At 49.7% G+C, this 27980-nt stretch overlaps 1 protein-coding gene across 4 annotated transcripts; it reads left to right on the top strand.

Moving 5' to 3' along the window:
* The first annotated feature begins 6 nt into the window (after window positions 1-6).
* On the top strand, window positions 7-27980 carry CDIP1 (cell death inducing p53 target 1). 4 transcript variants are annotated; one of them, XM_049903029.1, is made up of 6 exons: window positions 322-412; window positions 24455-24534; window positions 25128-25232; window positions 25436-25591; window positions 26262-26535; window positions 26700-27978. In XM_049903029.1, exons 3-6 carry the CDS (start codon window positions 25148-25150, stop codon window positions 26809-26811), a joined length of 627 nt encoding a protein of 208 aa, XP_049758986.1. In that variant the 5' UTR covers window positions 322-412; window positions 24455-24534; window positions 25128-25147; the 3' UTR covers window positions 26812-27978. The 4 variants fall into 4 exon arrangements, with proteins under 4 accessions (XP_049758984.1, XP_049758986.1, XP_049758985.1 ...); XM_049903028.1 differs by having other exon boundaries at window positions 382-412; window positions 24068-24534; XM_049903030.1 differs by lacking the exon at window positions 322-412 and adding an exon at window positions 22697-24158.

The raw sequence follows: 27980 nt of genomic DNA, 5'->3' as shown, positions 1-27980 counted from the left end.
CTGTTGAGGCGGCCGGACCTGAGGCTGAGTCGGTCGTTCCCGCTGCTGTTGCGGCGGAAGCCGCGCGTGCGAAGCGCACGGCGAGTCGCCGCGGCGCACTCGGAGACGCCTCCCTACGAAAGGGCCCCCAAGCGCAAGGGCGGAGCAGTTGCGCCCCTCGGGGGAATGACCTCTGACAGCGCAGCCCGCTCTCCACCCTCGCCCGGGGTTTCGGCGCGGTGCATGCAGGGATTTGTAGTCCTCCCGCTTCTCATGGCGCGCTCCGAGCGCAGAGACGGACTACATCTCCCAGCGGCCTCTGGGCGTGCGGCGGGGGCGCAACGCCCCGCGGGGCTGAGGGTCTCGTATCCCAAGCCCAGCGCCTGGGCCTGTCTTCGTGTCTGGCCGGCTGTGGGCATCGCGTCCTCTCCAGGTAAAGGGACCCCGGGGCGTGGATAGCGGGGCCCGTTGCCTCCTCCCTGGGACGCTAATGGGATCCAGAGCAGCCTTAGGGATTGTCACGTCGTTACAGTCGCCGAGGCTGGCGGAGTATCTAGCGTTTGGACCGCGATACGCGCTAGCTACTTGGCAGGGCTGCAGTGACAGCCTCGGCTAGGGCCCTGGGGTGTCGTGCTGTGGGCGTTAATCAGCTGGAGTTGCTGGCCCGCTTACCCCGGTCCCGCTTACCGCGCCTGCTCATATTTCTCTGATAGGAACGGTCGTGGAAGGGAGAGGTGGGTGGCCATTTCTACAAGGAAAGGGAATCAGGAGGAGGGTCCCAGTGACAAAGATGTCTCTGCTGAGCTGCGTAGGTGACCTTGGCAGCTCCCGAGGAGCCCCACCCCGCTCGCCCTCCCCCGCCTCTGCTCGCCAGCCTTTGTAAATCAGGAATAGGGCTCTCTCCGGCTTTGTTCCCCTCACCCTGAGACGTCAGTCGTTGAGGCAGTAATCTGGCTTTGGGCCCAGCCTCATGCCATCGAGGACCTTGGTGTAGTTGAACTGACAACGTCATGCTAGGTCGGGCTTGGGCACCGGACTTGTTCATGATGTGTGTGTTTCTTTTCCCTGTATATGTCCTCAGGGGACCCTCAACAGGTAACAAGTAAAATGGAGTGGTTGCTGCAAGTTTCATCCTCTGCCTCAGAATCTCCTGGGGTCCTTGTTAAAAGGGCCGTTCCTGGGGCACACCCCCAGAGTTCTAATTCAGTAGTTCTAGGGTGTCTCAAAAAAAAAAAAAAAAACCTAGGGTGTCTCAGGAACGTTTATTCAGTAAGCTCCTCACATAATTCTCAGGCACACGTGGGGCTGAGAACCTCTGTCCTAAAGTGAGGAAGGTGGAAGGTCTGGGGCAGAGGAAGTTCCCTGGTATTTATACCAGTTTTGTACCAGTGGTGTCACTAGGGTTTGTGTCTTGTGTCACTCCCCCCATGGGCCTTCTCCAGTATCAGACCATAAAGAATCCCAGTAATGTTTTTTGTACTAATGATACTCATAAATTAGAATTCCCATATATCACTGGATGTAAAGGCAATAGCAGTGACATAAACAACTAGTAAAACTAAAATTACACCTTTAAATTACTATTTCATGAGCAAAGCCTAAATGTATTTACATCTACATAGTTTCATGTGGTTAAAGTGAAAATTTGATAGGAAAAAAATAGAATTTGAGGTAAAAATCCTTAACTACATCAAAATTAGGTTCATTTTAATGTTAAACTTTACTGTTACATGAGATACATTATTGGATTAGGTTTGCATAATCAATAATGGCCCAAATAATGTAGAAGTTGTAGGCAAATGCAAATGGAAATATATTCATAAATGAAATACCATAGACAAGAAAAAATACACAAGCATTTCAGCATTTACTGAATATCTGGACTAAGTATGTGATATAGTTGTAAATTGCTCAAATGTAGTATTTCTTAGATTATGTGAATACTAACAAAATTGTTTTGTAAAATCTTTCTATATTGAACTACAACATTATTAGTAACTGAGCAGAAACATTTTTTTATTTTTCTCCTTTTCCTTTAATTACTACTACCTTCTTTAAAAAGTTTGACAAAATCAGCGACAACAAAAAAAAAACACTGGCAGCAAAGAAAACAACAGGATGTGCTTGTAGTGCATGCAGACTAAACCACGTGATACCAAGCATCACTGTAACTGGGTAATAATGACAACTTGACTGGAGAGCATTAGAAGGTTCAAAAAGTAAATTAGCATAGAGTTTTAGCCTTGTAGGTATATTGATACAGTAAGCTGGACTTACGAAAAAAAATGTTTCAGTTGTTATAACTAACTGCAGGGATTTCTTTTAATAAATAATAATAAATTTGTGCTGAAACACTGCACAAAAATTCTATAGACAGTCATTTTGGTGTCACTCCCTCAGACAGTGTCACCCAGTGTGGTTTACACTCCCCGCACCCTCCTAGCGATGCCACTTTTTGTACATATTCTAGGGCCACTGGGCTTATTTCGGGCCTGCTGCTTTTTCTATATGCTGGGTGGGGAGCAGAGTGCCAGCAGTCCCTTGCCTCTGCCCTTCTCTGGAAAGGTTGCTCACTTGCCATCTCAGAAGACTGCTTTTTTGTACCCCCAATATTTAATAATGAAAAGTCAGAAGAATTTACAGTAATGCCCATATACCCACCACCTAAAATGTAGAATTAACACTTTATTGCTCTTTATCACATATCTATCCACCCAACTGCCCCTCATTTTTTTATTTATTCAGGTTGACTAAACAGATACTTCAGCATGCTTTATCATTATCTAGAGTCTTAGGATTCCTCCTGCTTGTTGACTCTTTAACTAACGGAAGCCCTTGGGTATTTGAAAGTCTATCTCCCATCCGTGAGGAGCCGAGGGAGTTTGAACCTTTTACTATATAGGATGGGCCTCTGGAGCTAGGGAAGAGCTCTCTACATGTGCTCTTAAAAGGATTTGAAGACACTAGGCCCTGGTTCTAGAGTCATCCTAAGAGCAGAGAGACAGGATGTGTGATACAGACTAATGCCTCAGGGAGCACACCTGTTTTGAGAAGGGGCTAATGGAGTGTGTCCTGCAGATTGTACTGGCAGTTTCTGGTGCAAGTCTGTTGGCTTGCTTCCTGTGCTTCTGATTCTTACATGGTAAGCATCCAGTTTTAACCTGTCGGCTCAGTGGGTGTTTTCTAGAGCTCTGGAGAAATGGCTGCATACCACAATTGAAAAGGTGGGTGCTGATGAATTAGAAGTCACATCTTTGAGTCCAGGTACTTTTGCCTTGACCCGTAGCCACAAATGCCAACTCCAGCCCTGTTCGGTTGTCTTAGAGGGAGAGAAGAGACAGGTCCCATGACAATTTATCTCCATTTTCAGAAACACTATTCAAAGTGCACAGATGTAGTTTTCCACATAGAGGACACAGGGAAATGTGGCAGTTCAAGGAATGGCATTTTACAGTCACATCTCTGTCCTTACTTGGAGGAAGAAGGCCTGGTGCTGGTGAAGGCAGCATGCAGGGAACGCCGTACTGAGTTCTGGCCCCTAATGGGAGGAGAGAGGTGACAAGCCAGGTTGGCAGTGGTGGGGTGAGGTCATATTGTGCCCCCATGGGTGGAGGGGGGACTTGGAAGTAGAGTGCCCAAAATAGAAATGTGCCCATTGCTAGGACCTCACCAAGGGCTTCCAACTCCTCATCTCTGCACAATCAAGACTCTTCTGGGCCAGACATGGTCTTCTTAGAAGGTAGTGGTGGCTGCAGTGCTGTGGAGTACTGCAAGGGGGACGTGCCCAGCCTGGGCCTGTGGCTGAGCCCTCCCACACAGCAGGCAGCACTGCTGGGTTCCTGGGTGCCCCAGAGGCCATGGGTCTGTTCCTTGCCTCTTCTCTCTAAGTCATCAAGACAGCGCTTTTGTTACCAGAATAAGGTTCTTGCCTCTCACTGGTCAAGAATGAGCGAGTAAGGCGCGTAGTTTTCCACACGAGCAAAGCTTTATTGAAGAGGCTTGCAAGCAGAGACAAGGAGGGCCTAGAGCAACGCTTACCCCGGTCTCACAGAACAAAACACGGCCTGAGTTTTTAAAAGTTCTTGGGCAGGAAAAGATTCATGTTTATTCATAGGCATGGGGCGGGGGGCGAGGGGGTATGTTAACTAAGGTGCATGCAGCAGCTTTCCAAGATGGCTCCTGTCCTGGAGGCCTCTGGGGTTGGTAGCATGACTTATTATGGGGTGTTGTGCCTGCACAGTCTCTTGCTCCCCAGGTTCGATTCCCTGGCTGGGGCTGTAGCCCCTCACTGCCCCTGGTGGAAGGTCACACAGCGGTCACAAGTGGATGTTCAGCGCATAACCCTGGGCCTGGTTTTCTCCAGCTGCTTCTGAAAGGCAACTTTAAAGAAGTTTGCAGGGTATTTTCAGATACCTTGCTCCATTGTTCTGGGGAATGGTTTTGTTTCTGTACTCTGGCCCATTTATTGTTACTTTGTTTGCAGATTTGGGGGCCCCTCTGTTCTCTGTCTTACTAAGTCTCTAGGTTCCACACTCAACCCCCTATTACCTCCCTGATAGTATAGCCTGTTTTTTACTTGCTTCTCCTCTAACCACAGCAGCCTCTTTGCTATTTCTCAAACAGGCACCCTCCAATCTCAGGGCCTTTGCTCCCTGACTTACTCTGATGGTAATGGCAGGGTCCTGGGGCCAGTATTGGCTGGTCTAGGAGTCTGCAGATGCAGCTGAAGGCCTATCTCTGGCACTTAGAAGCTGTGTGACAAGGCAGTTGTCCTCCCACAGCCACACTCCCTATGTCTGTAATAGGTGAAGAGCAACACCCAGCCCAGAGGGGTACCTGTATTGGCTGTAAGCTCTGAAAAGTTTAGGGTCCCTTGATGTTAAGCACTTGGCTGCTTACTGAAAGGTCGGCAGTTCAAACCCACCAGTGACTCCACAGGAGAAAAGACCTGGCAATCTGCTCCAATAAACATTATAGGCTAGAAAACCATGTGTGGCATTCTATCCTGTCCTATAGGGTCGCTGTGAGTTGGAATGGACTCGATGGCACTCAACAACAACATTATACTAAGTAAATCCAATATGAAACCACATAGTACAGGTGGAGAAGTCTGATGACATTCCGAATCTTTCCCTGAAAGCGGTTGTGGTGCTTTTTCAGTAATATCAAACTGTTTATCCAGAAAATGTTTTTGGTCACCTTTTTGGTGCTCCTGATTTGTGGGTGCGGTGAGCCCCACTTGTCTGTCTACTAGGTGATCCAGCACTGTGGGATCTACTGCGAGGTGTCATGAGGGGCAAATAAAACTGAATGTACCTGGTACGTACTGTGTTCAGTCGTTGCTTATTTACTCTAAAGTCAGACCTATTTCCAGTATCTGGGTTTTTCCTTCCAGGAGAAAAAGGCCAGGGAAGGTGGAAGAAAGTGAAATGAGTTGTCATTGTTCTAATTCACGTTCAGAACAATAGCCTTACAAGTTGGGGAAGCAAGGGATGGAATTTCTTTGTAGGTGTATAACCCTTTGTATGTCCTTTGTGTCTGCTTGGCAGTACTTCCACCACTACTCTGGTCTCCTGGTTTCACAGCAGCCCGGTAAGGTAGCACAGGCAGTATTTCGCAGCCTAGAAAGCACCCAGAGCTAAGTGACTTTCTCAGGGTTCTCAGATAAAGGCAGAGCAGGGCTCTAAACCCATGTCTCCTGGTACAACAGGGGCAGAGGGAGAGTGGATGAGGGGAATATAGGCTCTCCCTGGCCCCAGGGTGATGATGTTCCATTTAGCTGACCATAACTCAAGAAAGCGTGTGTTTTCCTGTCTGGGTGTTTTGGCACTTCCTTTAGGAAGCCAGTGAAATCCATCTTGAATGGCTGTGGATGGTTCTGGCCCAGTGGCTGTGAGTAGTGGGCATTTGGGTTAAGAATGACATAGATGTCCAGTTAGGCTAACCCCAAACCTCATGGACTCATTGATTCAGCAAGCATGTGCCAGGTGCTGAGCAGGGCACTGAGGATTCAAGTGGTAAAGTCACGGTGTTCTCTAATGGGAGGTGAGACAAAGTGACAGAGAGTTTGCTGAAGAGGTGAATTATGGTGAGGCATGGGTTTGCTGGAGAAGGGGTGGGAGGCTGATTCCAGGCTAAGGGAAGGGCCTGTGGAACACCCTGGAGGGGGTTTGGTGTGTTCAGAGAAGTGCGGTTTGGTGTGGCTGGAGTATAATGTGCTAGTGAGAGATGTGGGACATGGGGACCAAATCCAGACTTTTCTGTCACCGTAGACCTTGACCAGGAGATGAGATAGTGGGAGTTGGTAGGACTTGCCGACTAGTCAACGTTTAAGGGGAAGAGAAAAGTCTAGACTACCTCCCAAATGGCCAGCTTGACAACAGGGGTACTGCTCACTGACATAGGGCCAGGGGGTGAAGAACTGAGCTCCTACCGTGCAGTGGCCTGGGCCCAGCCAGGCTGTGTTACTCGTCCCTGCTCAGCTGATACAGAAGACCAGCTTCCTGGTGCTGTGGGGACACTGGTCCAGAGCCCATCTTTGCCCTCCAGGACCCGCCAGTCTGGGTCTTGATCCCACCTGTCTAGTCTCCACCCAGCTATGAGTGACTCTCCTGACACAGGCCTGGGATTCCCTGGCCACCCTTCCTGCAGGGCCCAGCGGAGGCCCGACCGACCCCCAGGCTTCCCTTTTCTGGACTGGGGCGCCTGCCAGCACAGTTGCTCTTTGGCACCTGATGGGTTTTGCCCAGTATATTTTGTAAATTCTTCTCAAGTGTGACCTGACTTCCCAGCTAGACTTGGGGCATCCTGAGGGCAGGGCCTATGAAGTGAGTGACCTCTAAAGTGGTATCCCCATGGAGGGCCTGGTGACATATTGACTGAATTAAAAGACCAACAAACAAAGATGTTGATGGCTCTGCTGAACAAGCTGGGACGTCCTCTAACTGGAGGAATCTTGCACTGCTCCCATGAGGAGGCCTCAAGTGGCCTCTACTCAGCTGTCGGACTTCCTGGGCATTTTATATTGTCTGCCCAGGCTTTCATTTCTGTCCCCCAGTGTGGTCAAACTCAGGTTACTTGTCTGTGTATTTCCTTTACCTGCTCTGCCTGAAGAATGTCTGGGCCACACCATGACCCACTTCTGTGGGGCCCTAGTCAAACTGACCACAAAGAAACTCTACCTACGTGAAGGTGGTGGCCAGGTACTCCAGGGCTCCCCACCTCTAGCAGCCACCTATTTGATGCAAAGGCTTTTGGAGACCTATGTGGGTGCACCAGGCATGGTGTTGAAAATGGAGAGTTGTGACACAACCTGGTTGTTGCCCACGCCCTCCAGGGACCGCCTATCTTGCTCAGAGTAAAAAGAAGACCTGGCCCATTTGTTCTCTGTTCTTGGCTCCTCCCATTTCCGTGTCACCTTGTCTGCTCCAGCCCGTAGCCCCCAAGCTGTCTGGAAATGCTCCAGGGGAGCCCCTGCTCCAGGCCTTTGCCCACTTTGCCTGGACCTTCTCTCCACAAATATGCACCTGTCTTGTCTCCTCACCTCCTTCAGATCTTTGCCCAAATTTCCCTTTGCAGTAAAACCTTTTTAAGTTTTCCGGTTTAAAATTACAACTCCCAGCTCTCCCTATCCTCTTCCCTGCTGTGTTTCTCTTGGCTCTTATCACTGTACGACATGCTGCAGTCGATCTTCATTATTCACCAATTCCGTGTTTGCAAATTGTCATACTTACTAAAATTTATTTATAACCTCAAAATCAATATTGCTGGCCTTAGTGGTCATGCACAGACATGCACAGAGTGGCGAAAAGTTGGAGTCACTTTTCCTGTAATGCATGTGTTCCCAGCTAAGGCTGAACAAGGTGAGGCTGCGCTGCATTTTGGTTTTGTCTCTGACTGTAAACAAGTCCTTTTCACAGTCCTTGAGTGCCGTGTCTTACACATTTTTGTGCTTTTTTGTTGATGATTTTATGGTTTAAAATGGCCCCAAACGTAGTGCTTAAGTGCCATTTAGTGTTTGTAAGTGCAGAAAGGCTGGGGCGAAAATATGTGTATTTGACGAGTTTTGTTCAGGCATGATTTATAGTGCTGTTGGCTATGAGTTCAGTGCTAGTGAATCAAAAATATATACTAAATAAAGCGTCTTAACAGAAACACACATAAAACAAGGTTATATATTAGTTGACGAAAATGTGACCAGCAGCTTACAGGAGCCTACCCCACTATTCCCCTAGGAGCAGTTGTTTAGTATTCGCTAATTCAGTGCTCCTGGCGACTTCATAGAGCATGTTGTTGTTGTTAGCTGCCATCATGGCGACCCCATTCACAATGGGACAAAACGCTGCCTGGTCTTATGCCACCCCCGTGATTGCCTGCAGGTGGGACTGTGGTGATAGGTTCTCATTGGCAGATTTTTGGAAGAAGATCACCAGGCCTTTCCTATAATGGATGATGAGAATCAACTTATATATTTTACTTATGTGTTTTCCAGTCTCCCCCCACTATAATGTAAGCTCCATTGAAGCTGATTTTTGTTTTTCCCATCTTCAGTGCCTAGGGGAGTGCCTGGCACACCACGGTGCTCAGTATTTATTTGGTTAATAAAATCATATGCTGTGTCTGCAGGTAGGAAGCTGCATCTTCCTATTAGGGGTAGGAGCAGCGCTGCATATGCTTTGCCGATGCCTGTAGTGGTGGAAAGACAGGTTTGAATGCAGAGTTGAGTTCATCAAGTGAACATTCATTGAGGTAGGTTCTGAAGTTGGCTGGTAGAGCAGACCGAGTGTGACCAGAATTTTCTGGAAACTCATTGAATTGCCTGAGCACAGTGAGGCACTCACAGGATGAGGGGCACGCAGGCAATGTGGCCTTCCGAGGGGGCCGCACACACGATCACACATCCATCCCCGCCCTGAGCAGACCCCCGCCGCGTGACAGGGCAGGTGAGCTGGCAGCACTATGTCCACTATTTCTCTGGTTTTGGTTGTGGATATAATGAAATCCATGCATACATATGATGGAATGTCACTGGACGAAGCACCTGATTGGGAGTATAAGATCCCATGGAAGCTGATTTTAAAAAGCACTTTGGAGAAAGTTTGAAAAGGCTGATAGGCTGAGGCGCAGTGATGTAGAAGGGGCCCAGGGTGGGAGTCCAGATGGCTGAGGTCCCTCTCCAGGCAGCAGGGATCAGCCACTGTATTCCTTGGAGTGGCTTCCCAGCCTGTGAGCTGCCTGAGGCAGGGAGCAGCTCTTCTTGCTGTGTTGTCTCCAGCACCTCACACCTGTCTGCTTGTGCTGGGTGCTTCTTGACCATTTGGTGACTAAATGAATGTCCGCTGAGATTTGGGTCTTGGCATTCTCTAGTGACCTTTCCAGCCCTAAAAGTTGGTTTCTGGGTGTTTGAGTTATAAATAATTGTTGTTGTTAGGTGCTGTCAAGTCAGTTCTAACTCATTGACCCTATATACAACAGAACAAAACAGTGCCTGGTCCACGTTGCCAAATACAAGGCAACCCCAAACATAATGTGACCTCCCGTTTTTCCAGAGAAGATCCAAAACCATCTTAGTCCCAGTTGGCACGTGTAAACTCTTAGGGTCAGGTGTCTATTTATAGAGATATATGTTTAGTTCAACTTAGATACACAATTTCATATAATGCAGTTTAAACACTGATTAGACATCAATGGATGAATGGATAAATTATGGTATATTCACACAATGGAATACTACGCATCTATAAAGAACAGTGATGAATCCGTGAAACATTACATAACATGGAGGAATCTGGAAGGCGTTATGCCGAGTGAAATTAGTCAGTTGCAAAAGGACAAATATTGTAGGAGACCACTATTATAAGAACTCAAGAAATAGCTTAAACAAAGAAGAAAATACTCTTTGATGGTTACAGGGATAGGAAGGGAGGGAGGGAGGGGTATTTGGTAATTAGATAGTAGAGGAGAACTGTTTTAGGTGAGGGGAAGGACAACACGCAATACAGGAGAGGTCAGCACAACTGGACTAAACCAAAAGCAAAGAAGTTTCCTGAATAAACTGAACGCTTCGAAGGCCAGAGTAGCAGGGGCAGGGGTCTGGGGACCATGGTTTTAGGGAACATCTATGTCAATTGGCATAATAAAATCTATTAAAACATCCTGCATCCCACATTGGTGAGTGGCATCTGGGATCTTCAGTGCCAGCAAGCAGCCATCTAAGAGGCATCAGTTGGTCTAGACCCACCTGGAGCAAAGGAGAATGAAGAACACCAAAGACACAAGGTAATTATGAGCCCAAGAGACAGAAAAGGGCCCATAAATCAGAGACTACATCAGCCTGAGACCAGAAGACCTAGATGGTGCCCGGCTACAACCGATGACTGCCCTGACAGGGAACACAACAGAGAATCCCTGATGGAGTAGGAGAAGAGTGGGATGCAGATCTCAAATTCTCGTAAAAAGACCAGGGTTAATGGTCTGAGACCAGAGGAACCCTGATGGTCATGGTCTCCGGACCCTTTGATAGCCCAAGACTGCTACCATTCCCGAAGCCAACTCTTCAGACAGGGTTTGGACTGAACTGTAAGATAGATAATGATACTGGTGAGGAGTGAGCTTCTTGGCTTAAGTAGACACATGAGACTATGTGGGCAGCTCCTGTCTGGAGGGGAGATGAGAAGACAGAGGGGGTCAGAGGTTGGCTAAGTAGACACGGGGAATGCAGGGTAGAGAGGAGGAGTGTGCTGTCTCATTAGGGGGAGAACAACTAGGAGTATATAGCAAGGTGTATATAAATTTTTGTATGAGAGACTGACTTGATTTGTAAACTTTTACTTAAAGCACAATAAAATAAATAAAAAATAAACACTAGTTAGATTGTTTTTCTGGAGCATTTCGATTCCTGCTTTCCCCATGCACCTTCACTGACATCCACATCCTCATCACTGGAGCCACCAGACTGCAGGGCACTTTGTCATAGTGCAGGCTGTCACAGTGCCAAGCCACAGGATTGCTCTCTGGAGACCAGACTCAGCCCCAAGCACCGCACCGTGTGCATTTTCTTAGGATATTTCATGGGTCCTGTAATACCTCTTCTTACCACATGCCTTTAGAAGTGTACTTTCAAAGGTTGTTTACAGCATCTTCCTACAATTGCAATGGTGAGGTCACATCCCAGGAATACTTGCTATTCTGTTCAGTATCTGCTGCTTTTTCCTTTTTTTTTCCCCCTTTTACTGATTTTACAGGTAACAGGTGACCTCTTTAAGCATTCCAAACTAGCACTGACTGAGTGTCATTGCAGGCTAATGTTCACTCAGCATGACTTTGTTCAAAGTAATTGAGAAATTTAAATGATGCAAAGATAAGTCACTCCTCTCACAGTTTCAAGGCAAAATTTGGAGAAGGTTTCTTGTACATATTCAGGTATACATGGTAACTGAAGGAGGTGAAGCCAGAAAGGAAGACAAGGCCATCGACATCCCACATACACAGCCCACAGGATGGAGGGACTTGGCAGGGCCTGGCTGGAGGCCAAGCTTGGCTCCCTTGGCTCAAGTGCCAGGAGTCCATCTGCCCTGAGGACCCCCCCCCGCACCCCCCCCCCCCAGCCGCCTGGTGGTGGGGACTGCACAGTGGCCACGGGGCTTGGCTGCACTTCCAGGTTACACACTTTTTCCTAGATCAGAACGTTATGTCTCAGTGTCACCCTATGGATAACTGATTAAAGTAGGGTCACCCCAGAGACTCCATTCCGTGTCAGCTAAATGAAGGCAGAGGGAAGGAGTTTTTTCAGGGCTCTATTTTGATTGCTTCAGGGGCACTTCTTCAGGCTCATCGTGTTTCTAAAATTAGTCAGCCTTTTAGTTTCTAAGTCCTGCTGTCTAACAGGTGCAAGGGACTTGTTTAGTCACTCGCTGTGATTACAGCTGTTCCTTTTTTCCATCCTTTGCTCCTAATTTCCCTTGTCGTCTTCACTTCCTTCATCTCTGTGCCAACAGTCCAACAGGCAGAAACAAGCTCCAGAGCACCATTCTGCCTGGAAGGCTGCTCAGAGGGCAGCAGCCGAAGAAGACTCTGGAACAGGGGTCGAAAGGCCTGGGCCAGCCCCCTGCCTGCTCCAGTTGGTGGCCTCGGGCAAGCCCTGGAGCTCATGGTCTCTCTTTTATTCTATACCTAAAATGGGGATTTTTTTCACCTGTCCTCCTCAGGTCGGTGACCTCCTGCTAGCTGTCCAGGCAGGGTCTCTGAGGCTGGCACTGCGCCATCTGGGGTGGTCATTCTGTCTGCACTTTGCAGGTCTGGAACCTCATTTTACCAGAGCACCGAGAAGTGATCTGACTCATACTACTGAACTCATGTGAGACAGAAGCAGAGACCATAATGCCAGCTTATGAGAGATGGGAACTACCAAACAGCCCGATCCTTGGGTTTGCCCCTTGGGGAATTTTTTTCCTGTAGGCAAAACCAGATTGTAGTCAGAGCCACCTTTCTGGACAGAGGAGGAATATACATAAACTCAACACAATTATAACAAGCATTTTGAGCAAGGAACCAATCATAGCAGCTGCCCGTCCTAGAAAAACTAGAAGCTACATACAAAAAGTTTCTATAGGTGTGTTTACACATAAACAAATCCCCCAAAATCTCACTACCTACAGAAAACTGCTACTAACATTTGATGTGTAATATACATGTGAATAAACATTTTTAAAGTAGAGTCACATTATATATCCTGCTTTTACATCATTTCTTCACTCAGTGCTATATCAAGGCCATCTTTCAAAGTCAATGAAAGTGGGTCTATATAATTTTTAATGGTTGCATGTAGTTACATTGCAGAGATGAACCAGATAGGTTTAACCAGTCCTCTGTGGTTAAACATCGAGACTTGGATGCATCCAAACAGCTTTGCTACGAATTTGTCCTCACTTGTTTATTTCTCTAAGGTAAATGCCTTAAAATGGAGTGAATGAGTCAAAAAGGTTGTGCAGGTAGCAAAATCCTCCTCCAGAAGTGTTGTCCTCACCCAGGCCCCTGGGGCCCCGTGTGCTGTTGGCAGTTATCACAGGAGTGAGAGCATAGCTTGCCAGGGGCATTGAATTCAGTATTATGTCCCGGATGTGATGATTGCGATCACCAACCTAATCATGGTTCCTTGAAGTCTTAGTTCTTTTAAGTGTAGAGCCATTCTTTGTCTTTCACCTTTTGATTTTACTTCTGATTAAGAGCAAGCAGTGTATTCTTTCTCATATTTTCTTTTTTATTGTGTACTTTCTCGTGTTCTGCTTGGGCTTACATTTAAAAGTGTCCCTGTTTATTGAGCATTCTTACAGGCTTTGAACTACATGCTCATTCTACACAACCTCATTTGTGCCTAATCACAACTTGGGGTCAGGGGCTGTTGCTGCCATTTGACAGAGGAGGAAACAGAGGCTCAGCAAAGTCTGGGGTGGGCCTGGTGCAGGTGACATCAGAGCCTGTCACTCCCCGGGAAGGGTGAGCGTGACTGTGTTGGTCATCGGGTGAGGCTGCTGTATAAGCTCCATTGAGATGTGACAGTGATCAGGGAGACATGCAGCACTGGGTGGGAGGAGAGCAGACAGATGGGAAACCAGATCTGCTTTCTGGTCCTTTTGTGTCTTCTTTAGCTTGCTTGGAAGCATTCAGAATTCCCAAAGGTGTCAGATTCGCCCATGCTGAAGTGTAAAAATAAATGGTTCAAAACCACCAGCAGTGCTATCTGGGGAGCAATTGTCCTCTTGTCCTGCCTCCATCAGTAAGGACAATGGAGAATGGGCCACCTCCAGGATTTCCATCAGTCCCACTGGTACTGGCACTTGGCAGCCAAGGACAGCAGTCCAGAAGAGGGGCATGTCAGCAGGAGGGCTCAGCCTTCACTGTCCTGCTCCATGCCAGCATGCTGGGAACAGTCTTTGGCCAGTTGCTGGCCAGCTGCAGCTGTCCTGGGCTGGGTGTGCACTAACTGGGATGCCTGGATTGGCACCAGGCTTGTGCAGGGCTTAATGGAGAGGGTTTGGGACACAGGTCCCTAAGGAAAGCTGTGTTTCACTCTGAGCACCTCCTATCTGCAATGCTGGGCACCCATATAAAATGGTAAATGACCCATGAGTGTTAGCAACATGTCATCTTCTTCCGTAGCTCAAACCCTGGAAGCATGAGCGCTTCAGATTGCAGAAGAACGTGCTCCAACCCAGGGTGATCAGCCCTGCTTCAGTGTGCCTCCTTCTGTGCCCAGAGCAGGCGGCTGGCTGCTGGCAGAAACTCCAGGGCCCTAGGCGGCAGCAGCCTGCATCCATTGGAAAGTGGTGGGAAGGCATTTCCTGCTCTGTGGAAATGCTAAGCCTGGTCTCCACTCTCATTATGGGAAGCTTCCTATTGGAGCAACCGCAGCCTTGTAATCACTGCAGTGGTCTTCCTTTGTCCAAGATGGCAGGTGAATGAGGCATTTCACATGGAGAGAATGCCCATAGAAATGAAGCTTATTACTTTACGTGCCACCCATGGAAGCAGCAGTCAGGAAGTCAAATGGTGCATTGCATTGAGCAAACCTACTGCAAAAGACCTCTTTAAAGTGTTGAAAAGCAAAGAGGTAACTTGAAGACTAAGGTGTGCCTGACCCAAGCCATGGTGTTTGCAATCACCTCATATGCATGCGAAAACTGGACAATGAATAAGGAAGACCAAAGAAAAATTGACACCTTTGAGGTGTGGGGTTGGTGAAGAACATTGAATATATCATGAACCGCCAAAAGAATGAACAGCCGCCAGAATGCTCCTTAGAAGGAAGGATGGCAAAAACTATGTCTTACATACTTCGGACATGTTGTCAGGAGAGACTAGTCCCTGGAGAAGGACATCATGCTTGGTAAAGTAGAGGGTCAGTGAAAAAGAGGATGACCCTCAACAAGATGGATTGACACAGTGGCTGCAACAATGGGCTCAAGCATAACAAAGATCACGAGGATGGCGTAGGACCAGGCAGTGTTTCCTTCTGTTGTACATAGGGTCACTGAGTCAGAACTGACTCAACGGCACCTAACAACTTTACATGACAAATTTTAGTCAAACTGGACAGAAATTGGTTTGAGAAAGCACAGAAGCCAGTGCACACCCATGTTGAGTTCTTGAGGACCCCTGTGCTAAGCAGCCCCATTCTGCAGGGCTTTTTGGGTCTGAGTCTTGTCCCTTGCAGTGATGTTTTGCCTCCTCCCACGACGAGCCTGTCTCTGGCATTGCCCACCCAGCCAGCCTGTTGCCTCCCATCTGCTGCGGGCTGGGCAAACACATCACCTGGCTTTTTAAATGTCTTTCAGTCAGCAGGCTCTGAATTAAGAAGCTGAGGGTTTGTTTTGATAATGAAATTTGTAGCAAGGACTCAGGGTCATCACTTGAGGCTGCTGGAGACCATTTTTGTTCCTGTCCTGGTTCTTAACACATCATTGAGACTGCTGGTTGGATGGATAAGTGAGTTCTAACTATTTGAAAATGTTGTAGAGTTGTGCAACCTCCAGCACCGGCAGAGGCCGTGGCATGTGGTGTAGAGAAAGCCAAGTAACATGGAAGTCCATCATGGGAGCTTCTCCATTGTAGATCACGTGTAAAGAAATTGTTCATATTGTTAAGCCTAAATAGCGCTCTATATACATATATATATGTGTGTATATATATATATGTGTGTGTGGTGTGTGTGTATATATAGTTTTTGTTTTTTAATAATATTCTATTGTGTTTTTGGTGAATTTACACAGCGAGTTAGATTCCCATTTGACAATTTCTACACAGATTGTTCAGTGACATTAGTTACATTTTTCACAGTGTGTCAGCATTCTCTTTAATTGTGTTCTGGTTGTTCTATTTCCAGTACTCTAGTTTCCCCTGTCCCCTTATCTTCTCATCTTTGCTTTAGAGTAAATGTTGACCTTTTGGTAACTTTATATATTTTTAATGATAACTTGTTTTTCTTCCCTGTTAATAATTAAATGCAAATTAATCTATCAATCACAGATCAGTTTGGCTGTAGCAGATTCGAGAATTACTGGAAAAAATGCACTTCTGTTTCTTTGATTATTAGTATTAAGTCTGGCTACATTTACGAGAAAACCCAAAATAACTGGCTAAAACAAGTGAGAAGTTTCTCTCTCACATAGAAGATACTAGAGGTGGGTAGTCCGGCACTAGAATGGTGTCTCCATGGTCTGGGACCTGGGCACCTTTGGTCATCCTCTCCGCATCCTTAGGCCTTCCATTCCCAAGGTCACCTCACAGTCATGGCTGCTGGAGCTTTGCTGTCTCATATGCCAGGCAGCAGAGAGGAGGAATGCAGGGAGGACTGAGTTGGCTTCCCATGCAGTGAATGAATGATTGGACTGCTGCATTGGACCAGCAGTTGATTATTCCAGGACGGCTTCAGTTAAGTGCCCATCACACAGACTGTATTGGTAAGCCAACCCCGGGGTATTTGGGAGAACAGGACAGCTACATGGTGTTGTCCAGACAGGCCATCCGTTGCAGATCACACCACCAATGGCAGTCATACTCAAAATGCATAGTACTTTTATAGCTTCCAAGAAATTTTGAGATCCTTGTCCATTAACTTCTCCCACAGTCCTCTAGGGCAGGCAGACCGTATGCTGGATGATGAAGCAGATGCCCAGCAGGGTGAAGCCACCTGCCTCGGTTACATGGGTTCTAGGACACAAAGCCTGGGATTGACGTGTCCCTCTGAGAGTTCGACTCTTGACAGTGGACTGTATGTGTCTTCCTCACTCCACTATCCTCCGGCAGCCCCTGGAGGCCTTCCTGTCCTCACTGGGTGCTGCCCCTGAACGAGGGGCTCCTTCCTGTGACCCACACCCAGCTCTTGCCCTGGCCTTGCCATTCTGTTATTGGGACCAGGGCACACAGTAGGGTGTTTGTGTTTTACCCTGGGCCTCCACCATTCTTTGTTCCACAGATAGAGCTGTGGGTGAGGTGAAAGGCTGCCTCCTGAGGAACAGAGGAGCCCCTTCGAAGCCAGCTGGCATCTTGGTGCCATGGCTACCGAGGAGGGTGAATGCCCTGGGGCCTCACCTTCCTGGGCAGCACTTCAGAGCAGCAGGCAGGCCAGCCCAGCCTGGGAATGTGGCTCTGCAGCAGCTGCAGCCCCAGCCACCCCCTGCTGCCCAGAGTCTCCGGTGGAGGGCCCTTCACACACACACACACACACACACACACACACACACACACACACACACACACACACACACACACACACACACACACACACACACACACACACACACACACACACACACACACACACACACACACACACACACACACACACACACACACACACACACACACACACACACACACACACACACACACACACACACACACACACACACACACACACACACACACACACACACACACACACACACACACACACACACACACACACACACACACACACACACACACACACACACACACACACACACACACACACACACACACACACACACACACACACACACACACACACACACACACACACACACACACACACACACACACACACACACACACACACACACACAATGGCTTTGGCTCATTCTCAGGTCATGAATAACTCCCCCTGAGAGGATAGCCAGAAAGGAAAAATGGCCCTTTCAGGGGGATTATTATTGATCTTTTCTTTCCCCAAACTTTGTCTTGGGGATTCAGAGTACATGGTCTCCGCTGAGCTCTGCTTCGAAATGGACCCTGTCGGCGGGGGGGTGGGGACCAGTCTCCCGGGAGTCTTCAAGGGAGCATCCTTGCGGGTGGGTTTTCCCTGGAGCTACATCCCACTTGCAGCTGGAAGTTGTGGATATATTTCCTTAACAGGTCCTGTCAGTGGGACAGAAAGGCAGCATATATGGGATCTGCCCGCCTTGGCTGCAGCGTGGAGAACAGTTTAGACTGGAGAATGGAGTTTGCCCCATCAGGACCACCTTGTGTGTATCCTGCTGCCCCTCCACAGAGCCTGTGGAGGGGGGAGCAGCAGGTGGGCAGGGGTGGCTGGCTCCCACCCTCCAGCTCCCTTTGGGAACCTGCCTTGGTTGCCAGTTGGCCCAGCCTTGGCCTTGGCTCCATATCATGCTCTCTGCTGTGAATAACGAATTGTTGGGAGCAGAACAGAATACTAGGGGTGCTTCCCAGGGCCCAGAGGACTTGTGCATTAACTCCTGCCTGGGGCGGGGTGGGGGGGTGGTGGGCAGGCCAGCAGCTGCCTGCTCTCTCACTGGGGATTAGAGCTACCCTGAAAGTGCATGGTTTTCAGAATTTATCTTTAATACAGGACCGCCTGCATCTCTCCAGCACCAGTGCCAAGCATCAGTCCCAGAGGCCAGGATGCTCCTGTAGGGGTGTGGTCTTCCCAATCAGTTCTCTGTGCATGCATACATACATGCAGAAATCTCTAGACCTATGTAGTGGGGTTTTTCTTAGATATAATTTACATGCCATAGCATTTACCCTTTTGAAGTGTACAATTCATTGGTTCCAGGAAGTTCACAGAGTTGTTTAGCCGTGACTGTTACCTAATCGCAGAACATTTTCCTCACCCCCGTAGACATGTGCCCTCCTGTGCTCTGAGCTTGGTGCTGTAGGTCCTGAGGGACAGTGTTATCACTGCTCTGCACTCAGCCTGCAAGGCAGGCATCCCAGTCCCCCTGGGACATGCCTGAGGCCACAGATCTCTTGATGGAGCAACAGGACTTACAGGTAGCTCTGTGCTCCTCCCACCTCTTTTCCCATGAACTAGCAGCGTGGCTCTGGGGAAGCCCTTCCACTGTAGGGTCCCAGCTACACCTTAGTCCTGTGACTCCACATTGAAAGATTGTACATCCTTTCCTCGGAGCTGGTTAGAAGATTGTGTTTAATGCAGACAGGGTTGTGATTTGTGGGGCTGGAGTGGATGTGGGGGGCAGTGAGGCTGTTTTGCTTGGTTTCCTGCCCCCCCCGCCAATGACCCTGTTGCCATCTAGTCAATTCTGACTCATAATGACCTATAGGACAGAGTAGAACTGCCCCATAGGGTTTCCAGCGAGTGGCTGGTGGGTTTGAACCACCGACCTTTCGGTTAGCAACCAAGCATTTAACCACTGCCACTAGGAGTCCTGGACCAGTGCTCCCTAAACCCCACAACAAAACATCATTTCCCTCACTCCTGGGAAAACCCTCCCCAGGCCCCTCCCAGGTGGTAAGGGGGAAGCTGGTGCCCTCCCTGCCATGAGGCTGTGACTGTTGCTGGCTCAGGCCAGTCGCTTTGTGGCATGGCTCGGGGAGGGCACATGCACATTCATCCCGAAGGGCTGTGGGTGGGGAGAGGTCTTCAGGGCTGAGGCCTGGGCTTCCAGTCTTGGAGAGCACAGCAGGTCTCCACTGCTGTGCCAGGAACGCACTGAGCCAGAGGTAGGCCCATAGCTCCGAGGTGGCTGCAATGCAGGCAGACCAGCAGATGGCATCTAGGACTCAGATGGGTCTGAGGCAGAAGCTGGGGAGATGGGGCATGGGGGTGGCCTTCAGAAAGTGCCTGGTTCTGTATCTGGGGAGCTGGGGTGGGCAGGCAGGCTGAAAAGGGGTCTGGGATAACTGCTTCCCCTGGGAAGGTGGAGTGAGGTGCAGACAGACACACAGATCTGGAAACTGGGCCTCGTCTCATTCTGGGGTCCTGAATAACCCCCTCTGTAGAAGCACAGTGGTGCGAGGCTGGGGTGGCAGTGGGCAGACGGACCTGGCTGGACCTTGGGCACCTGGTCCCAGCTCCTGGAATGTTGTCCAAAGGACAAAGAAGCATGTGCAGGCCCGCCCTCTCTTCTGTCCCTTGGAGGGGGGGTCCTCCATACCCTCTCTGCCCCCTGGAGCTCCCTAGCGAAAGCTTGGGCCCTTTCCACTCTCGAGGTTTTTCTCGCTGACCCCCTCAGAGAAATGGCCTGTACTATTAATTACGGGGAGCAGTGGGGAACTGCCCCACGGGGCCTCTAACAAGGGTTTGCCAGCCACCCTCCCCCCACTTTCTGCCCTGGCAAAGGCCGGGGCCACTGCTTCCATGCCAGCCCCCACACAGCCTGAAAGTGCAGCATGGGGACATGGAGCTCATCCATCAACTTGATCTCTGAGGTCTTTGTGACACGAGTTGACTGACACCCAGTAACCCAGGCCTCTGCCCTGCATGTTTCCTGATTCTGTTCAGTTCCGGCCCAGACTTCCAGGTCTGTCTGCCCGAGGCCCAGTGGCTTCTCAGGTTGGAGCCACGGGGGCAGCAGGTACACCACTTTTGCCAGGACCACGTGTGATGCTCCGAGCACCCCAGTGCTGGGCCTGAACGCAGGTAAACACAGAAATGTGAGACTCAGAGAAATCATGAAGACACCCAAAACTGATGGCGAGGCTTTGCAATCCCGGGCTTATTGCTGGTCATCCCTGTCTTTGTCATTTTCCCTGGAATGGAGATGCTGACAAGGCCTACTCCATGGCTCCTGCTGGGGAAAGTATTTCCTTCCAGGCTTAGCGTGGGATGGCACCCAGAGCTGAATCTCACTTCAAAATAGTCACCAGTTATGACGCCAGGGGTCAGGATTACTGTTTCAACAGTTCTTGCATAGTAATGTCTCGGGGAGATACAGGTTCCTCGAATATACCACCCTCGTGGGGCTCCACCTGAGGCTGTCCAGCGGCCACCCCTCCTGAAGGGTGAGTCAGACGAGCGAGGGGCCCTGAAACCTGGTGCTGCTGTGTGGGGTCTGCGCTGAGCTGTCCTGAGGTGGCCCCAGGACCTGCTTCTGTACCCTCACCCCTACTGACAGGTGGTCCTTGCTTTTCCTTGAAAACAACAAGTAGTGGCCTCAATCCCTTAATAGGAGTTGGTTAAGTAAACAGCGGAAGGTCCCTTTTAGAAAATATCAAACTGGACAGTCATCCTATCTGCAACATGGAGGGATACAGGTGACATGATGGTAAAGGACTTAAAGCTGTGTTTGTCCCAGCAGCAGCAATATTAAAATGGATGGAGCCTGTGCAGACTGGAGGGACATACAGAAAAACTGTCTGCCTGATGGTGACGGGATTGGGATTCTGTGTTCCTTCCACTTCCATATAAACAGCTTTATTCAGACAATTCAGATACCAAACAACTTACCCATATCAGGTGTACAATTCAGTGGATTTTAGTATACTGAGAGTTTGTGTAACCATCACCAGTCAGTTTTAGAACAGTTTCACCACCCCAGAAAGAAACCCCTTCCTATCACCCCTGGTCATCTCTAACCTACCTCCTGTGGATTTACCAATTCTCGACATTTCAGATCAACGGAATCATACTCCATGTGGCCTTTTTGTGACTGGCTTCTTTCAGCATGTTTTCAAGGTTCACCCATGGTGTAGCATGTATCAGAACTTCATTTCTTTTTTTTTTTTTTTTATAATAACTTTTATTAAGCTTCAAGTGAACGTTTACAAATCCAATCAGTCTGTCACATATAAGTTTACATACATCTCACTCCCTACTCCCACTTACTCTCCCCGTCTTGAGTCAGCCCTTTCAGTCTCTCCTTTCTTGACAATTTTGCCGGCTTCCCTCTCTCTCTATCCTCCCATCCCCCCTCCAGACAAGAGTTGCCAACACAATCTCAAGTGTACACCTGATATAATTAGCTCACTCTTCATCAGCGTCTCTCTCCCACCCGCTGACCAGTCCCTTTCATGTCTGATGAGTTGTCTTCAGGGATGGTTCCTGTCCTGTGTCAACAGAAGGTCTGGAGAGCATGGCCGCCGGGATTCCTCCAGTCTCAGTCAGACCATTAAGTTTGGTCTTCTTATGAGAATTTGGGGTCTGCATCCCACTGCTCTCCTGCTCCCTCAGGGGTCCTCTGCTGAGCTCCCTGTCAGGGCAGTCATCGATTGTGGCCGGGCACCAACTAGTTCTTCTGGTCTCAGGATGATGTAGGTCTCTTGTTCATGTGGCCCTTTCTGTCTCTTGGGCTCTTAGTTGTCATGTGGGCTTGGTGTTCTTCATTTTCCTTTGCTCCAGGTGGGTTGAGACCAATTGCTGCATCTTAGATGGCTGCTTGTTAGCATTTAAGACCCCAGACGCCACATTTCAAAGTGGGATGCAGAATGATTTCATAATAGAATTATTTTGCCAATTGACTTAGAAGTCCCCGCAAACCATGTTCCCCAGACCCCCGCGCTTGCTCCGCTGAGCTTTGAAGCATTCATTTTATCCCGGAAACTTCTTTGCTTTTGGTCCAGTCCAATTGAGCTGACCTTCCATGTATTGAGTGTTGTCTTTCCCTTCACCTAAAGCAGTTCTTATCTACTGATTAATCAATAAAAAAACCCTCTCCCACCCTCCCTCCCTCCCCCCCTCGTAACCACAAAAGTATGTGTTCTTCTCAGGTTTACTATTTCTCAAGATCTTATAATAGTGGTCTTATACAGTATTTGTCCTTTTGCCTCTGACTCATTTTGCTCAGCATAATGCCTTCCAGGTTCCTCCATGTTATGAAATGTTTCAGAGATTCGTCACTGTTCTTTATCGATGCGTAGTATTCCATTGTGTGAATATACCACAATTTATTTACCCATTCATCCGTTGATGGACACCTTGGTTGCTTCCAACTTTTTGCTATTGTAAACAGAGCTGCAATAAACATGGGTGTGCAACTTCATTTCTTTTTATTGTTAATGTATGGATAATACATTTATTCATTCATCAGTTGATGGATATTTGGGTTGTTCCTACTTTTTTGCTAGTACAATAATGTTGCTATGAACTTTTGTGTTGACATGTTTTCATTTCCCTTGGGTAGATGCCTAGGAGTGGAATTGCTGGGTCATATAGTAACTCCGTTTAACTTTTAGAGGAACTGCCAGACTGTTTTCCATGGTGGCTGCTCCATTTTACATTCCCATCAGCAGTTTATTCCGGTTCCAACTTTGACACATTCCCACCAACACTTGTCTTTTTTTTCTAACCATCCTAGTGGGTGTGAAGTAGAATCTCATGGTGGTCTTGATTTGCTTTTCCCTCATGGCTAAAGATGTTCAGCATCTTTTCATGTGCTTATTGGCCATTTGTATATCTTCAGAGAAATGCCTATGCAAGTTCTTTGTGCATTTTCTAACTGGGTTATTTGGGTTTTTTTAAATTCTTTATATATTCTAAATACAAGTCTCTTATCAGACATGTGATTTGTAAAACTTTTCTCCCATTTGTGGGTTGTCTTCCACTTGCTTGGTTGAGTCCTTTGCAGCTCAGTTTTCAGTTTTGATGAAGTCCAATTTATCTATTTTCTCTTTTGTTGCTTGTGCTTTTGGTGTCGTATCTAAGAAACCACTGCCTAATTGAAGGTCACAAAGATTTACACCTATGTGTTCTTCTAAGAGTTTTATAGTTTTTGCTCTTAGATTCAGGTCTTGGACCATTTCCTTCCGTTTTTCAAACTGTAACGTTACTTTAACAGTTTAACCCAAGAATTTGAGCTCAAGCCCTTCTGGCCCTGCCTCTCTGATTCATTACATTTAATATTTGAATTTACTAACTCTCCAGCGCCCCCCGCCCCCGCACACACACACAATGGTTCTGAGATGTAACTGCCAGGGCTCTAGGAAGGTGGCTGTACCAGGAGAGTTACTTCCTCTGTTCATCTTTTTGTACTGTTATAATTTTTACTTAGTTCATATTATTACTTTCAGTTAAAAAAGTTACTGAATCTCACTTCAAAATGCTGTAATTGTTTATTTAGCCTTTTAGGATGCTGAAATACAAATGAGAGGGACAGACTTCCTAAGGAGACAAGGAGTGGAACTCCAGGGCCAGGCAGTGGTGTCTGGTGTTGCTTCTTGGGTCCCAGTGCCCAGTAGTAGGTGCTCTGGTATATTTGGGAAATGAGACAAATAAGGAAAAGCGTTTCACTTGATGGCCATTATCTTCTCAATGATAAGAAGGGGGCTATGGCTGCCAACCAAAGGGTTGGCAGTTCGAATCCACCAGGCACTACTTGGAAACGCTATGGGGCAGTTATACTCTGTCCTATAGGGTCTCTATGAGTCAGAATGGACTCGACGGCACTGGGTGTGGGAGCTGCCCCTGAGACCTACCTGCGCTTCGGAGAAAAGCATTAGACACGGTGTGTTGGGGCCTATCCTGGGGTGGATGACAGATGCCAATGGCCCAGGTATGGGCAGAGAGTAAGAGGGTTGAGGAAGGGGACATCCTGACTGGCAGGCACAATGGTCAGGGATGTAGGGTGATATCAGGGTAGAAAGGGCTGGGTGCCCCACATGCCTACAAGGAAAGCTGTGAACTGGCACTGGCAGGGAGGGAGAGAAACTGTGGGTGGTGGGGAGGGGGGTGCCCATATTCTGGTCCCATGGGCACTGTGCTGAAGGTACTTTCTGTTCTTCTCCTGAAACTGCTCCCAAGACTGCAACCTGCACATCCAGGCCAGACACTGAAGTACCCTTACCTGCCCATCTTCTCTGACTCAGTGCCAGGGATTTGAGGTAAAAAATCTTCCAGGAATTTTCTGGGAGAAGGGAACCCCCCTCCCTCAGCTAGACCACAAGCAGGCCCTTTCTCAGAGGTCAGTGGTGTCTACTCCTTGGCTGCCTCAGTGTCCAGCACGTTCCAAGCTCCCTTGATGTTTGGGGGAGGGAAGACCTAGTTGCTAACTGCACTCCACTGTGCAGCCCAAGATGATGCTCCCAGCGTTCCTGGACCTGGGGACCTGCTCCCTGGCTCTGCCTCCCGGCTTCTGTCCTCCCTCCCCCACACAGGAGTGGGGTAACTGATGAGGTTCGCACCTTGAGAGGTGGGGCTGAGGAAGGCTAGGGATGGGCTGTCTGCTGGGGATGATGGGGCACTCCAGTGCCGAGAGGGAATGCTGTGTCTTCTCTCCTGCATCCCCTGAACTTGGAGATTTATGTTGAAGGAAGTAAAGGCACCTGAGCCCCAAGGGCAGTGGACACTTGTGGAGAATCCAGGGAGGCTGGATGCTTTTGGAGAACTGCCCACACCTGTGGTCGGACCCTGGCCACAGCCAGTGTCAACGGGGAAGTAGGTGGGCTGAAAGTTCATGCCTGGGTTTTCCCTCCAGGTCCAGGAGAAACAGTGAAGATGTCTAACGAGCCGCCCCCTCCATATCCTGGGGGCCCCACAGCCCCGCTTCTGGAGGAGAAAAGTGGAGCCCCGCCCAACCCAGGTAGGGCTCAGGCTCCTGTCACCACCCCTGCCCGCTACAGGCCGATGCCCGGAGCACCCTCCCACCCCTGGTGGGCTTTGGGCCTTCTGCACCTCTTGAGTTCCCCCCCATTAGGCCCCAAATGGTTCAAGCAGTTGCCTCCTGCCTGGCTACTGTGCCCACGCAGGCCCCCAGCTGAACCTCTGCTGCCTGCCTCTGTCTAGGCCGAGCCTCCCCAGCTGTGATGCAGCCCCCACCAGGCATGCCTCTGCCCCCAGCCGACATCGGCCCCCCGCCCTACGAGCCACCCAGTCATCCAGTGCCCCAGCCCGGCTTTGTCCCCCAACATGTGAACCCAGATGGCGCCTATGTGCCTCCAGGTAAGTCAGGAGGGGTCTCAGCACCCAGAGGGGTGTCTGGCTACTGTTCCACCTTTGCAGCAGGCTGAGTGTGCTACAGACTGTGGGGAGGTATCATATAAGCTCTGTGCAGTACCACTGGGTGGCAGCGCCAGATGGGCCCCGGGTCCTGTGGGAGGAGGATGGGCCTTGGGACTGAGCTACGGGAGGCCTGGGCACCTGTTCCCTGCAGCAATTCAGAGGACTTTGAAGCCTGAGGAGGGCCTAGGGCTCTTGCACAGGCTTCCCTGTCACCTGGGGGTGGCCGGTCCCCGACTCCAGTCCAAGCTCGGGTAGTCTGGCTAGGATCTGATCTTCCAAAGCTGGGCCCATGGGGAACGTGTCATGTAAGGACAGGGTGGGGAGGCCCTAACATCATGTCGGGACCTAGGTGAGGAGACTGGGTCTCGTCCCCAGCTCTGTGCCATGTCTGCTGGGTCCGGCAGCTTCTCTGTCTTGGCTCCTATGGGGTGGGGACCATGAAGGGCTGGAGCATGTGGACATGTTGGCCTGGGGTTGGTGCACACTGGCCCCAGTCAGGTGGATGGTAGGAAGAGCTCAGGCCTCATTCCCTGGGCGCGGGGCTCAGTACTTGGCTTCTCTGGGGTCTGTGGCCTGTTACTGACTTTGTTTTGTCTTTCACACGTTCCAGGTTTCTACCCACCTTCAGGCCCCCACCCACCCATGGGCTACTACCCACCAGGGCCCTACCCACCTGGGCCCTTCCCTGGCCCCGGGGGCCACACAGCTACAGTCCTGGTCCCTTCAGGGGCTGCCACCACGGTGACAGTGCTGCAAGGAGAGATCTTTGAGGGCGCACCTGTGCAGACAGTGTGTCCCCACTGCCAGCAGGCCATCACCACCAAGATCGCCTACGAGATCGGCCTGATGAACTTTGTACTGGGCTTCTTCTGCTGCTTCATGGGGTAGGTGTGCGGTGCTTGTAAGGCGGGGGTCCAGTGAGGCCACATGCTGGGGAGGCCTGCAGACTCTCTCTGCCCGAGAGGCCGGCCTAGCCCCGTCTCCCTGGAGGAGATCCCAGTGCCCTCAGCATCTTTCTTCAGGCTTCTTGTCTCCCTGTCTGCTGCAGATGTGACCTGGGCTGCTGCTTGATCCCCTGCCTCATCAACGACTTCAAGGATGTGACCCACACGTGCCCCAACTGCAAAGCCTACATCTACACGTACAAGCGCCTGTGCTAACGGAGCTGGACTCAACCCCGCCTGTCAGTCTGGTCCTTGTGCTTCGCTCCCTGCGCTCAGTGGCCCGTTCCTCCCCTGACTGGGGCTGGAAGTCTTCTCACTAGTCCCCAGGAAGTTCTGTCCTCTTTGCCTTGCCCTACCCAAGCATATGACTCTTCTGGCAAGAATTCTGTTGGGTTTTAGGCTAAGGCTGGCGGGTGGCAGAGGCATTGAGCCGTGTCGCTGGTTTCTGTGATGTTTGTGGCCAGCGAGATCAGCTGGGAAGGATCTGCTTGTGGTCTCTCAGCCGAGGTCCTTGTCCCTCCGTTCCTGCCAGAGGCACAGGCTCAGTCCAATTATCCCTGGGACCAAGCAGCCAGAACAGTAGCTGGTTCCACAGCTGCCGTGTTTCCCCCAGCCCGATGGCTTCAATGGGATGGGCCTATAGCCACTGCACAGTCATTTCTGGTCTGATGGGCCAAGAGTGCAGGTGTCGTTAGAGTCAAGTGAGCCCAAGCAGGGCAGGGGCCTTTGGATTTGTTCTGGGGTGCTTTGTGCTGGGTGCCACAGGTGGGGCGTGAAGGCCAGCAGTAATGGCTGCCAACTCTGGCCCTCAGAACTCTCAGGTATTGAAACCCAGGAACTCTTAACACGCTGTCCAAGTGGCCCGACCCCTCGGGCCTGGTGAGGGTTGAGCATGGCACTCCTGCGGGCCCCTGGCTAAGTGAATGGGCCCTGGCTAGCCGAGAGGGCACTCACCTTTGGGCCCACCCAGACTCCTCCAAGTCAGTGTGCAGACCCCTTCTCGCCAGGCCTCTCTGAATCCTGCATTTCCTGGAGCCAGAGAAGAATGCCCTGTACTTCGCACACTCTGTCCACAGGGTTCGCTTGCTGCGTGGAGACTCTAAGCCCAGTGGTTGGCATGTCCCAGCTGTGGTGGTAAAGCAGAGGAAGGGCCCTGGTGGATAGCGGCCCTCTGGACCTGGGCCTCATCTGTGTGTCCTGAATGGTGGTCTATAAACTGCTTGTGTGCACTGCTGTGTCCTGCCTCGCCTCCCACCCCCAAGTCTCCATACCGCCGCTGCATGGCCTTCTGTCACTGTGAGTTGTGGCTGGTCTCAGTGTGTAGTTTCTCATTAAATCGGCCCATCACTACCCCACGCTGGGCCTCTGCTCTCTTGCCTGGCTTC

This window comes from Elephas maximus, chromosome 12 (assembly GCF_024166365.1).
Source record: "Elephas maximus indicus isolate mEleMax1 chromosome 12, mEleMax1 primary haplotype, whole genome shotgun sequence".
In the NCBI taxonomy this organism is placed as follows: Eukaryota; Metazoa; Chordata; class Mammalia; order Proboscidea; family Elephantidae; genus Elephas; species Elephas maximus.
This window is presented reverse-complemented; position numbering and strand designations above follow the sequence as displayed.

Excerpts from the sequence above, each read along its gene's own strand:
- CDIP1 (XM_049903027.1), top strand. The coding sequence starts at position 166 with ATGACCTCTGACAGCGCAGCCCGCTCTCCACCCTCGCCCGGGGTTTCG. Across the intron at positions 25,233-25,435 it reads TGGAGCCCCGCCCAACCCAG|GCCGAGCCTCCCCAGCTGTG; the intron begins GTAGGGCTCAGG and ends GCCTCTGTCTAG. Across the intron at positions 26,536-26,699 it reads TTCTTCTGCTGCTTCATGGG|ATGTGACCTGGGCTGCTGCT; the intron begins GTAGGTGTGCGG and ends TGTCTGCTGCAG.